The 11,807-nt window shown below is 38.0% G+C and overlaps 1 protein-coding gene across 2 annotated transcripts in view; it reads right to left on the bottom strand.

Annotated features, from left to right (window-relative positions):
- Nucleotides 1-4,550: 4,550 nt before the first annotated feature.
- LRP12 (LDL receptor related protein 12) overlaps nucleotides 4,551-11,807 on the bottom strand; it is a 93,421-nt gene continuing 86,164 nt past the window's right edge. For both annotated transcript variants that reach the window (XM_061439171.1, XM_061439172.1), the window contains one exon: nucleotides 4,551-8,547. In XM_061439171.1, the coding sequence (XP_061295155.1) occupies nucleotides 7,681-8,547 (867 nt within the window). In that variant the 3' untranslated portion in view covers nucleotides 4,551-7,680. The remainder of the gene's footprint in view (nucleotides 8,548-11,807) is intronic.

Here is an 11,807-nt window from a genome sequence, read left to right as displayed (position 1 = left end):
CACCTGATGTAAAGAGCCAACTCACTGGAAAAGACCCTGATGCTGGGAAAGGTTGAAGGCAAAAGGAGAAGGGGGTGGCAGAGGATGATGTGTTAGATATTTCAGTGACTCAGTGGACATGAATCTGAGCAAACTCTGGGAGACAGTGAAGGACAGGGAAGCCTGGTGTGCTGTAGTCCACGGGGTTGCAAAGAGTTGGGCATGACTTAGTGACTGAACGATAACAACAAACCATGCGTGCCCTAAATTAGGGCAAATTACTCTTGTCATGTTCTAGCACTGGTTTCCAAAGTTTATTAATTCTCAAACCACTTTTTTCAAACAAAAGCTTATAGGAAAGTCCAAGATATAAACAGCTGGTGCTGGAAGACATGATCATGTAGCCTCCTTTATTGTTTGTGGAGCACTCACACTGCACTTCACAGTCACTATTCTAACTGGCTTTTACATACATTGTCTCACATAATCTTCCCAACCACTGTTGTTATTCTCAACTTCAGAACCTGTCGGGGAGTTAGGAATGTCATTCTCCATGGGTGAGTGAGACTCCTACCACACTTGCTTCATGGAACAGGAAGTCAAAGGAGTCAGGCCAAGGCTGGTGCAGTTGCTCAGAGACAAGTGGCCTGTTTTATTCTTTCCCCAAACCCTCAGAAGGAGGCTTCTCTCCTTCTGGATGTTGAGTACACACATTTGCTCCAGTGAGGGGACTGAAAGTGAAGTGAAAGAGTTAGTTGCTCAGTCGTGTCTGATTCTCTGTGACCCCCATGGACTGTAGCCTGCCATGCTCCTCTGTCCATGGGATTCTCCAGGCAAGAATACTGAAGTGGGTTGCCATGCCCTCCTCCAGGGAGGAGGGACCCAGGGATCAAACCTGGGTCTCCTGCATTGCAGATTCTCTACCACCTGAGCCATCAGGGAAGCCACTAATTATCCTTTCTACAGGGGACTAAGTGATCTAAAATTACTGCTGTTCTAGGAGACCCCTGAAGACCCTTCTCCAGATTCAGTCACTATGGCAATTTCCTCAGATCCCAGGCTCAGCAAGGTCCTGTCTCTTGGGTCTTGGAACTCCCTTGAACTCATCACAAATGGGCTGCTATGGTTTCTTTTCCCCTTTTCTTGCTCCCATTCTGATGTTTATTCTGGGTTGCTGGTTCACGTTCATGATCCCAGGGGAAGTGGTTGCCCTCAGAAGCACCCAGGAAGCACATCTTCATGATCTTCAGAAACCATGAGTATTTCTGGACCTTTCACATACAAGATCTCATCTAATTCAAGCTTCAGAGATGTTTTCTGTTTAACATTCAATGACAGTAACAGCAAAGATGTAGTCCTTACGATGAGCCAGGCACTGCTTCAAGAGCTTTACATACAGTAATATTCCAAGAGGCCCGTCATCCCCATTGATAGATGAAGATCTAAAGTGCAGAGCGATTAAGGGACTTACTGAAGATTGCATGATAGGAAGGAGTAGGGCAGGCAATGTGGCTGTTTTTATCCACAACATTGCCTCTAAAAATAAAAAAAATATGTTATAGACTCTTGCGAGTCCATGGACTGTAGCCCGCCAGGCTCCTCTGTTTATGGAATTCTCCAGGCAAGAATACTGGGGTGGGTTGCCATTTCCTTCTCCAGGGGATCTTCCCAACCCAGGAACTGAACCCAGGTCTCCTGCATTGCAGGTGGAATCTTTACCGACTGAGCTATGAAGGAAGCCATAGGTTACAATAACATATAAACTTAGTTGAAAAATATTAATAACATTAACATTCATACTGCCTAAATGTGCTTATCTAAATTTGCACCAGTGCTGTGATTTCTCATCCAAATATACTAAGGCTAATTGTTGTATTTCTAATAACCAAGATATGCACAATTAATGTACTTGACATATGACAGAGGAGATGAGTTAATGTGATATCCTTTTAGCAAATGTTTTTTTAAAACATTATTTATTCTTGGCTGCCCTGGGTGTTCTGTGCTGCACATGGGCTTTCTCTAGTTGCAGTGAGGGGAGGCTACTCTGGGTTTCGGAGTGTGGGCGTCTCACTCACTGCAGTGGCTTGTTTTGGAGCACTGGATTCAGTAGTGGTGGTGTGTGGGCTCAGTAGTTGTGGTGAGTGGGCTTAGTTGCCCTGCAGCATGTGGGATCTTCCTGGACCAGGGATCAGAAGTGTGTCCCTGGCACTGGCAGACTCCCAACCACTAGACCACCAGGGAAGTTCACAAGTGACCCTTACTGGGACTGTAGCACTGTTTTTCTGCTTGATATTAATTCTGGCAATTTGGTGTTTCTTACGCATCAGGTACTCTCCTGAGATGGATTACAGATGTCACACATTCTTGGCTATGTCTACTATGGAGTGGAGTCTATTTGTCTTTCTGTGGAATCTGGGTTGGTTTTAGTGGTTTGTTTGACCAACAGAATACGGTAGAAGTGTTATTTTGGCCCTTCTGAGAGTAGGTCCTAAGAAGCTTGTGCAGAGATGTCCATCAGTTTTTAAACAGGGGCCCACTTGAGTAAAATGGGTCAGACTGCAGTCCTTTTCTCCCTGGAACTCAGGAGGAAGGGTGCGGGAATGGCCAAGCAACTTGAGTGGCGAGCAGCAGGCAGGTCACCGCAGCATCGCTGGGTCTGTGGTAGAGACTCAATGAACACCTAGTGAATTCACTCTGCTCTTTTTCCCTTTATTCTAAACGTCGTATGCACTTATTTCCAGCTTAACAGTGGATGACAGTGGTAAGCAGTAGTAGCAGCTGAAACCCCAACGTCTTGCTGGAAGACTCCCCTCATCACGTGCTTATGTTCTCAGTCCTAGTGAGTGACATGAGCTCAGGCGGGGCTGCGACCTCTGAGCCTGTGTGACACAGCCCTGTGGTTGCCCCTCTTCCTTCATACCAACACTGGAGCTCTGACGGACAGACTGATAAGACAGAGTACAGGGGAGATCTAAATGGTACATGATATACTGAGTAATATCTAATAAAATCTACATCCTGTAAACAGGGAATATACGTCAAAAAAAATGATCCTGTATATTAAAAGTTAAGGAAAGATAATAAACTCCCCACAGAAAATATAATACACATAACATTCTCTGATTCTGATGCCAAAAAAAAAAAAAAATGAGAATAAAGCAATCAGAAAACAGTACCAATACCCACACCGAATCTGCTATTATTTGGTAAAACAAAAAACAATACATAGCAAAAAAAGGAAAAAAGGCTTCTTTTATACAACTTGTGGGTTAAGGAGGAAATAAAAACAGAACACCTGGAATATAAAAGTAATGACAACACTAATACACCTAAGTGTTTTGGCCTATTTAAGCAGTGCTCAGAATTAAGTTATGACCAATCTAGACAGCGTATTAAAAAGCAGACATTACTTTGTCAACAAAGGTCCATCTAGTCAGGGCTATGGATTTTCCAGTAGTCATGTATGGATGTGAGAGTTGGACTATAAAGAAGGCTGAGTGCAGAAGAATTGATGCTTTTGAACTGTGGTGTTGGAGAAGACCCTTGAGAGTCCCTTGGATTGCAAGGAGATCCAACCAGTCCATCCTAAAGGAGATCAGTCCTGGGTGTTCATTGGAAGGACTGATGCTGAAGCTGAAACTCCAATACTTTGGCCACCTCATGCGAAGAGCTGACTCATCTGAAAAGACCCTGATGCTGGGAAAGATTGAGGGCAGGAGGAAAAGGGGACAACAGAGGATGAGATGGCTGGATGGCATCATCAACTTAATGGCCATGAGTTTAGGTAAACTCTGGTAGTTCGTGATGGACAGGGAGGCCTGGCGTGCTGCAGTTCATGGGGTTGCAAAGAGTTGGACACACTGAGTGACTGAACTGAACAGAATTAAATCTCATATTAATAATTAAGAAAATATAAAAACGATTAAATTGAATGCTAACAAGGAGTTAAAAAAACAACAACAAAATAAGGAAAGCAAAAAGTAGGACATTTATTTAAGGAAATCAATTAATTGGAAAACAGAAAAATAATAAAAGAGACACTCAAAGCATACCACTTGGGGTGAAACAAGCAAACAAAAACAGCAAATTAGGCCAACTACTAGCTATCTTAATTAAGAAAATAAGGGAGCAAGCATAATACATACTCAGGGGAAAGAGCCACACACACAAAAGAGGAAGGGGTAACTCTGCTCACCACTGGGAAATGAACTTGAAAACCTGGACAATATGGATGGTTGATGGTCCTAGCTAAGACACAGAAACTACACACACCAGTTACCATAAATACCAAAAGAGCTGTTAAAGAGCTATTTGCCAAACATTGACCAGCACCAGGTAATTTCACTGAAATCTTAAGGAAAATTCCATTGTTATGCAAACTGTTCCAGAACTCAGGAGAAAGAAAAATATTTCCAATTTACCAGCATAAAATCAATAACAAAGCTTCTTAAAGGTAGTGCTCAAAGGTGCATGCACACACACACACATGACTAATTGCACTGATGAATACAGATGCAAATCTAAATAAAATATGGAATAATCTGGAAATACATTGAAAGAGTAATACATATGGTCAAGTAGAGTTTATTTCAGGAATTTAAGGATGGTACAAAATATATTAATAAAATTCATATTAAAAGGTCAAAGGAGAAAAATCATATGATCATCTCCATAGAAAATGAAAAGGCATGTGATAAAATTCAACATGCAACCTTGACTAATTTTTTTAAAAAACAGGGGTCAACAGATACTCCTTAATATGATTAACTAAATGTATATATCTCAACCCAGTTCATTGTAGCCAATATATTTTAACATTATTCTAGAAATACTAGACAATGCAAGCAAGACATAAAAAGAGGTATGCAAACTGGAAGACATGACTGTATAAATGGAAAACACAAAAATATTAAGTGAAGTACTATTAGAAACCATAAGAAAATCAGAGTCTGGTAGCTGAGTAGAAAACATTTTACCTTTTGTATATACTAAAATAAGACTAAATTATAAATCAAAAGGACTTCCTTAATAATGGTAACAAAAATAATAAAATTTCTTAGAACTCTTGAAGAACATTACAAGATCTCAGTAAAGTAAAACGTGAAGCATCTTCAAAGGAAACAACAAAAAGACTTGAACAAATGGGAGCCATTTTTGGATGGTTTAGACAGAATTTTTAACATGATAATGATGTCAAATTTCCCCAAGCTGATCTATAAAACTGTCAAAAAAAAAAAAAAAAGTCCTATGGGTTTGTTTGGTGGAACATAAGAGTTGGTTCTAAAGTTCAACTGGAAGAATAAGCAAGAATATTGGAATACTTAAAAATTACAGTTATTAAAACAGTGGAAGACTGGTACAAAAAAAGAAAGGCAGGTCAGTTGAAGAGAATGGAATGGGAGTCTAGAAACATATCCACACAATATGAAAATCTGCAATATGATAAAAGGGTCATTTGCAAAAGTGAGGAAAGGACAGATTTAATAAACAGTCTTGCAGTAACTAGGTAGTTACCTAGGGGAAAAAAAGTGGAGCCTTAAATTCAAGACAGATCAAGTGTTTAAACGTGAAAAGTCAAAAAACAGAAATACCCAACTTTACTTTTAACCTTCAAACAGTAGTAGATATACCTTGCCTTTGAAAATAAGTGCAGAAGAGAATGCATAGTATGTTACAATTTATATTATACCATATAGCATTTATACACATGGATACATTTATGTCTGTTTATGGTGTTTCTGGGGGGTATACAAGAATGTAGTGTTTGTACCTTTTTCTTTGAAAGGGAACTAAAAGATGAGTGTCAGGAGTAGGAGACAGACTTGATTTTTTTAATGTTTAAACCAAGAAGATGTATTAGTTAATTTAAACAAAGAAATTAAAAACACATGCCAGAAAACAAAAACAAAAAACCTATACATAATAGTATATAATTAGTAGGACCCAAACAAGGTTAATTTGGTAACCCAAATTCTGACAGTAAAATATTGCGTAGGAGTTTAAAATGTCTGAAAATAATATAAAAAGAGAACTGCTAGAGTTACTGAATCTTCTAAGATACATCAATTTTTTCAAGGGCAAAATAATATTCAGATCCTTAGGGATTTTTACCCTTGAGAACTGGTATAAGCTACTACTTTATGATAAGAGAGTTAAGAAAGACTATCTCCCTTTAACTTTTCTTCTAGACATACTGCATATTTCATGGCCTGAATTTGTATACACACCAAATAAAAATAAACAGCAACTTCAAGTTAAAAAGTACCTCAAGGCAATACAAAAAAAGTAATTTTAATTTTTGATACATATTAAAACATTTCAGTCAGTTCTTCCTGACAGCATAACACGACAAATACACAAGACCGCAAACATGCTTTAAAATGACATTCAGCAAAGTATTTAAAATTTAATAAATAGCAATAATCACACACAAATACATTTTTCATACTCAATCATTAAGCTACTAAAACAGACAGCTAAAAAATAAATAAATGGGAACTGACAATAAAAAAATATGCGGGGTTTTGCAATTCACTTTACTTTAAAAAGGGAGGTGATCTGAATGACTTCTTAATTTGCTTTTCATGTAGCATGATCCTCCCCTCATGAATAAAATATATTGAAAAAAATCACTTTCTTACAAGAATGCAGTCTTTAAATACAACAAATAAATATGAAACCAGCAAAGCAACCTCAAGTTGTAATAAAAATGCCCCCTCAACCCCCCAAAAAGCTATGGAAATATAGTCATCATGATAGCAAATAATAGTATTTAAAGTGATAGTGCTTCTGCACTAAACTCATCTGAGACCTTAATATGATTTTTAGTGCAAATCCCTAGGGTCCAATACAAGCATAACCCTGTATCAGGGAAAGACATTACCAGTTGGAACTTATCTTGTACAGTTTTTGTACACATCAAGTTCAAGATTTAATGCATAGTAGAATATCTTCATCTGCTTAATTTGTCCTTAAATAGAGATGAAAAAGAAATGACTTGGGATTTTTACCATTTGGTCTGTACCATATTAGAATATTAAAGTCAACATTAGAAAACCTATAAAAGAGTTTTGTTTTTTGCCATTAATTTATCTAACTATCTAAATTTCACATCATTGCATGTCAAACATGAGAGAAAAAATTTTAGACAAAGTTTTTTTTTCCCTTTGACAAGCTCATGTTATGATGAAATACAATAATGCTTAGACAAATGTTATATAAATAAAAATAGATGAGTATAAGGAATTTTTACTTTTTATATCAACAATCTTAACATCTAGTATATTAACTTACGAGATGTGTTGGCAAAAGCATAAAGGGTTTAATTAAAAGAAGGTATTATTCTGAACAAAGAAATATTTTAACATAGGATAGATAAACTGACAGTCAAATGAGTTTCAGCAGCCATATCTCTACTGCTAACCACAGTACCAGAATGAAAACAATTAGAAACAAATGGAAAAACATTACTGAACAATCTGAATACATAATGCATTTTTAGCTGCTAAAATAGTAAACTCTAAAGTTCATAGAGTTACAGTTGTTTAATTTAACCATGCAGGCTAACATATGATAATAAGAAATCACCCTGCATCTTTTTTTTTCTTTTTAAATGAAAACTAGTTTAATTGTAAAGTTACAAAACAATGAATGGATATTGCTCCAACTTGTACCCAAGCTCCCTGATGGGATCCGTACCTAACAAAGTAACAAAGCTTCATCATCACTTGTTTCAGTTTTCAGCGTTGCTTCTAAGCAAGAGTCCGGGATCTGGGCAGTGTGGACAATACCACAGCGCTCACAAGGGCCATCACGACTACTTGGCCTCACTCCAGGATTTGTTCCACTATATGGTTGTCTGAACCCTTGCCCTTGATCGGAGGCAAGATCAAGAAGCGGTCTGGAGCAGTCATTCACATCAAAGTCTGAAGCTCCTTCAGAAACTGGAATTAGCATTTCGACATCATCATCTTCTTCTCTTCCATTTACCCCATTATCAAGCTGTCTCAAAGGGCTCTGGTTCTGATTCGAAGAGCTTGATCGCCCTAATGTAAAACGTACCCAGCGTAGCCCCTGAGTCATTCGACTTAGCGCACTTGTGAGCTGGTGCCGTGCTGGACTCACACTGGGGGGTTCCACGCTGGTCACATCCCGTCCGGTCTCTGTGTGACCCCCTCGGGTGCTCTGAGTGGAGGAACTTCCACTTGCTCCCACCGTTGCTTCTACAGCTGTCGTGGGAGGGACTTTTTGGGGCAAAGGAGCTGTAACCCCACCCGATGCTCCTGCCGTATCTCTTCTCTCATTTTCTGTGTCTGTGTCGTCAGACTCCACGGAAAACAGACTTCTGTGAGTATGATTTCTTTCAGGTTCTCTGCTGGTACTCTGGCTAGGGACAACCTCATCTCCATCTGCTGAGACCAGAGCCAATGACCCTGAATGGCGTGACCTTGCAAAATTAAAAATACGATTCCAGATGTTGCTGGATCTGCCTGCCATAGGGAGTCTGATGGAAGTAAATCCAAGCTGAGACCGTACAGCCAGTCTCAGGTTTTCCAAAACAGATGCCTGCAAAAAAAAAAAAAAAATCTTAAGACAGCTGAAAACAAGGTATTAAAACTGTGTTGTGGGTAAAAATTCTATTACTCATTGTCAGGGTCTATGAAAGATAAATTAAATTCTCTCATTAATACAGGTTCATCCCACTCCAGAAACTAACCTATAACTGGAACCACTGTTCACTGTGTTTAAGATTTTCTTGATACTTTATATATGAACTTTAAAATGATAATGTCAATCACAACAGCAATTTTGTTTTAAAACTTCACACAGTAATCCAATCCTAGAAATGTATCAAAGATGAAAATGAAATTATTTGATACTTCTTTAGCTAGGAGCATAGAAAAATCTCTACCATAATTCTCTAAATGACTTACAGGAGTGTGAAAACCAGGCTGTTTATCTGTTTGTTTAGAAGAGAACAAATCAGACTTGATTTACAAGGTCAAAACCAAGGATTTGTTGGATGAGTAGATACTGAGAATTTATTTATATTACCATAAACAGAGGAATTATTATATTTGTAATGCAGCACAGAAAACAGAAAGTCAAAGAAAATAATTTGTTTATAGCACTAGTCAATGGTATCTGATACATTTAGGTTTCTTCTCAGTCTTAAAAGATTTAAGTCTTATTGTCATGTTAAACATAAATTATAACCTTATTCTTTGAAAACTGATGATTTAGAACTAGTGCATTTGGGAGGTGACCATATTGTTCAACTGAAAGAAAAACTTACTTTTTTTGTAGATGAATGACTATCAATTATTTAAAAAAACACAAAAACCCAACAAGCTACTGTTATAAAAATAGTCTTTAAGCTCCATCTAGTGGTTATAAAAAGGAGTAATCAAACTTGGAACAAACACAGCTTTCATCAATCTGGCATTTAGTATTTTTAAAACATAGTATATCCAAGAAACAATGGTAAGTTGATATACTCCCTTTCAAATGGCAGCTTCTATCTGCCAAAATGAATGACTCTTGCCCCTCCTCCTCACAGAAGAAAAGAAGGGAAGAGAATAAGAAAATGTGATAGTATGTTCTCCATCTCTCTCTGTGACTGGTACTGCATTTATTTGTGATTTCCATATAGACTTTTTGAACATAATTCCTGAAATATAATTCACAGAAAGCTAAGAAGCTACTATCATAGGAATATCTCATAGTCTTGCCTTAATAAAGAACAGACTGTCAATAAGAAATCTGAATATCAGCATATATAAATTTAGTATGCCAGTAAGATTTTTCACCAATTATGAATATAAACCAAAAGTGGTTCACATCCCTATGAACTCCAGAGATCTGGTTCTCCTCATCTGGCTCAAGTTCTAAGGCTTTGTGTGAGCACTGTCATTAAATCCAGCAAGGAATACAGGCTCTTCAGCTATCCTCCCCTCTTAGGCAGCTGAGATCCACAACGCCTTCAGCACACTTCAAAGCCGACTTTAACAATACAGTCTGCCACAGTGAGATGAAGTTCTCTACTCATTTCAAAGTCTGTTTAATTAAATGACTGCCCATTCAGTTCTACAAGGGGATCTCATGATTGTTTTAGGAATAATTTCATATACTTCTTCAGTTTATGAAGAAGAAGAAAGCAAGCATGCCTCAGAAAGGATCGCTATTTTGAATGAGATGGTAATTCAGAAAATAATTCTTTTTAAGAACTAATATAGATACTTGATACTTAATTAACAAAAGTTTCAAACTTGAGAATTTAATCTCATTAACTGAATAAAATCTAGTTTACAAACATGTTTTATTTTAAAACTTTTTTGAATCAAAATTCTCAGGGTAAATTATAACCCAAGAGGAAAGCTGTTATGGGGAGTTAATGAAATTTTACCCTAAGTGAAGTCTGACCTTTGCCCTTTACTTCTGGGAAGAGATCTCAATCCCTGGAATGTCACCTTTGATGGAAGTGTCATTGCGTGGAGCCTTGGGCCAGCCAGAGAGTAACAGTGTGTTTCAGGTGGAGGCTCTGAGCCACACAAATGTGATGCAGGGTGAGGGCTTTCAATCAGCAGAATCAGTCAATCTCTGAAGGGCTAGAGACCGGGATCAGTCACGTGTGCGATGAACTGTGCCTATGTGATGGAGCTCCTATAAAATCCTTGGACACCAGGTTTGGGTGAGCTTCCCTGGATGGCAATGTTTCATGCATATTGCCATTCACTGGTGTTTAGAGAGTTACACTGTCCTGACATTACGGGGAAAAGACAATTGGAAGGGTTAATGCTTGGTATTCTCCTGAGGCTGATTTAATTTGGGTCCTTTCCCAGCAATAAAAATTACACCATGGTATGTAACAGCTTTCATTGAGCTCTGAGGCTTTCTAGTGAATTATCAACCTGAGGATGGTTTTGGGAGCCCTTGAACTTACAATTATTATAATTGGTGTTAGAAGTGAGGGCTATCATATGTGGACTATGCTCCTTGTAACTCACAGTTGACCAAACTCTTGAAGGTACCCTCAAGGTATACTGGTGGTGGGTGACAGATGGTAGACGGGCATGCGTGGAATTAACCATTCTCTGAATTCCTCCCTAAAAAGAACCCTTCCCCATGGCAGGACCAACAATATATTATGAAAAAGCCACAATGTAGGTTCTTCCTATGTTGCACACAGAATTTTAACCAGTGGAAATTCTGAATTATTTACTTAGCAAATTCTATCCAGAGAAATGTTTTAAAACTATAAATTCTCACAAAGATTTCCTAAAAAGACTCAAATAAGGTGACAGATTGCAATCAGAAATCTCATTTACCAAAAAGGAAATGGACTTTCATTTTGAATGGAATTAATCACTGGGCTTCCCTGGTGGCTCAGCTGGGAAAGAAGCCGCCTGCAAAGCAGGAGACCTGGGTTTGATCCCTAGGTTGGGAAGATCCGCTGGAGAAGGAAACAGCTACCCACTCAAGTATTCTGGCCTGGAGAATTCCATGGACTATCCCATGGAGCTGCAAAGAGTCAGACACAACTGAGCGACTTTCACTTTCAATCACTGGGAAAACAATGTCCAACAATTTTTCTTAATTCTGATACTGGGAACAATTTTTAGAATTATTTCATGATGAATTTACATTTTAAATGTATAAACCTTTATGGCCTTATGAACCCTGGCACAACTTTAAGAATTGAAAAAGAAATTTAAAAAGCAAGTGCCAGGAACTACATTCAACATCTTGTAATAACCTATTACGGAAAAAAATATGAAAAAGAATGTATATAACTATGTATATAACTGAATCACTTTGCTGTATAC

This window comes from Bos javanicus, chromosome 14, assembly GCF_032452875.1.
Source record: "Bos javanicus breed banteng chromosome 14, ARS-OSU_banteng_1.0, whole genome shotgun sequence".
Taxonomy (NCBI): domain Eukaryota; kingdom Metazoa; phylum Chordata; class Mammalia; order Artiodactyla; family Bovidae; genus Bos; species Bos javanicus.
This window is presented reverse-complemented; position numbering and strand designations above follow the sequence as displayed.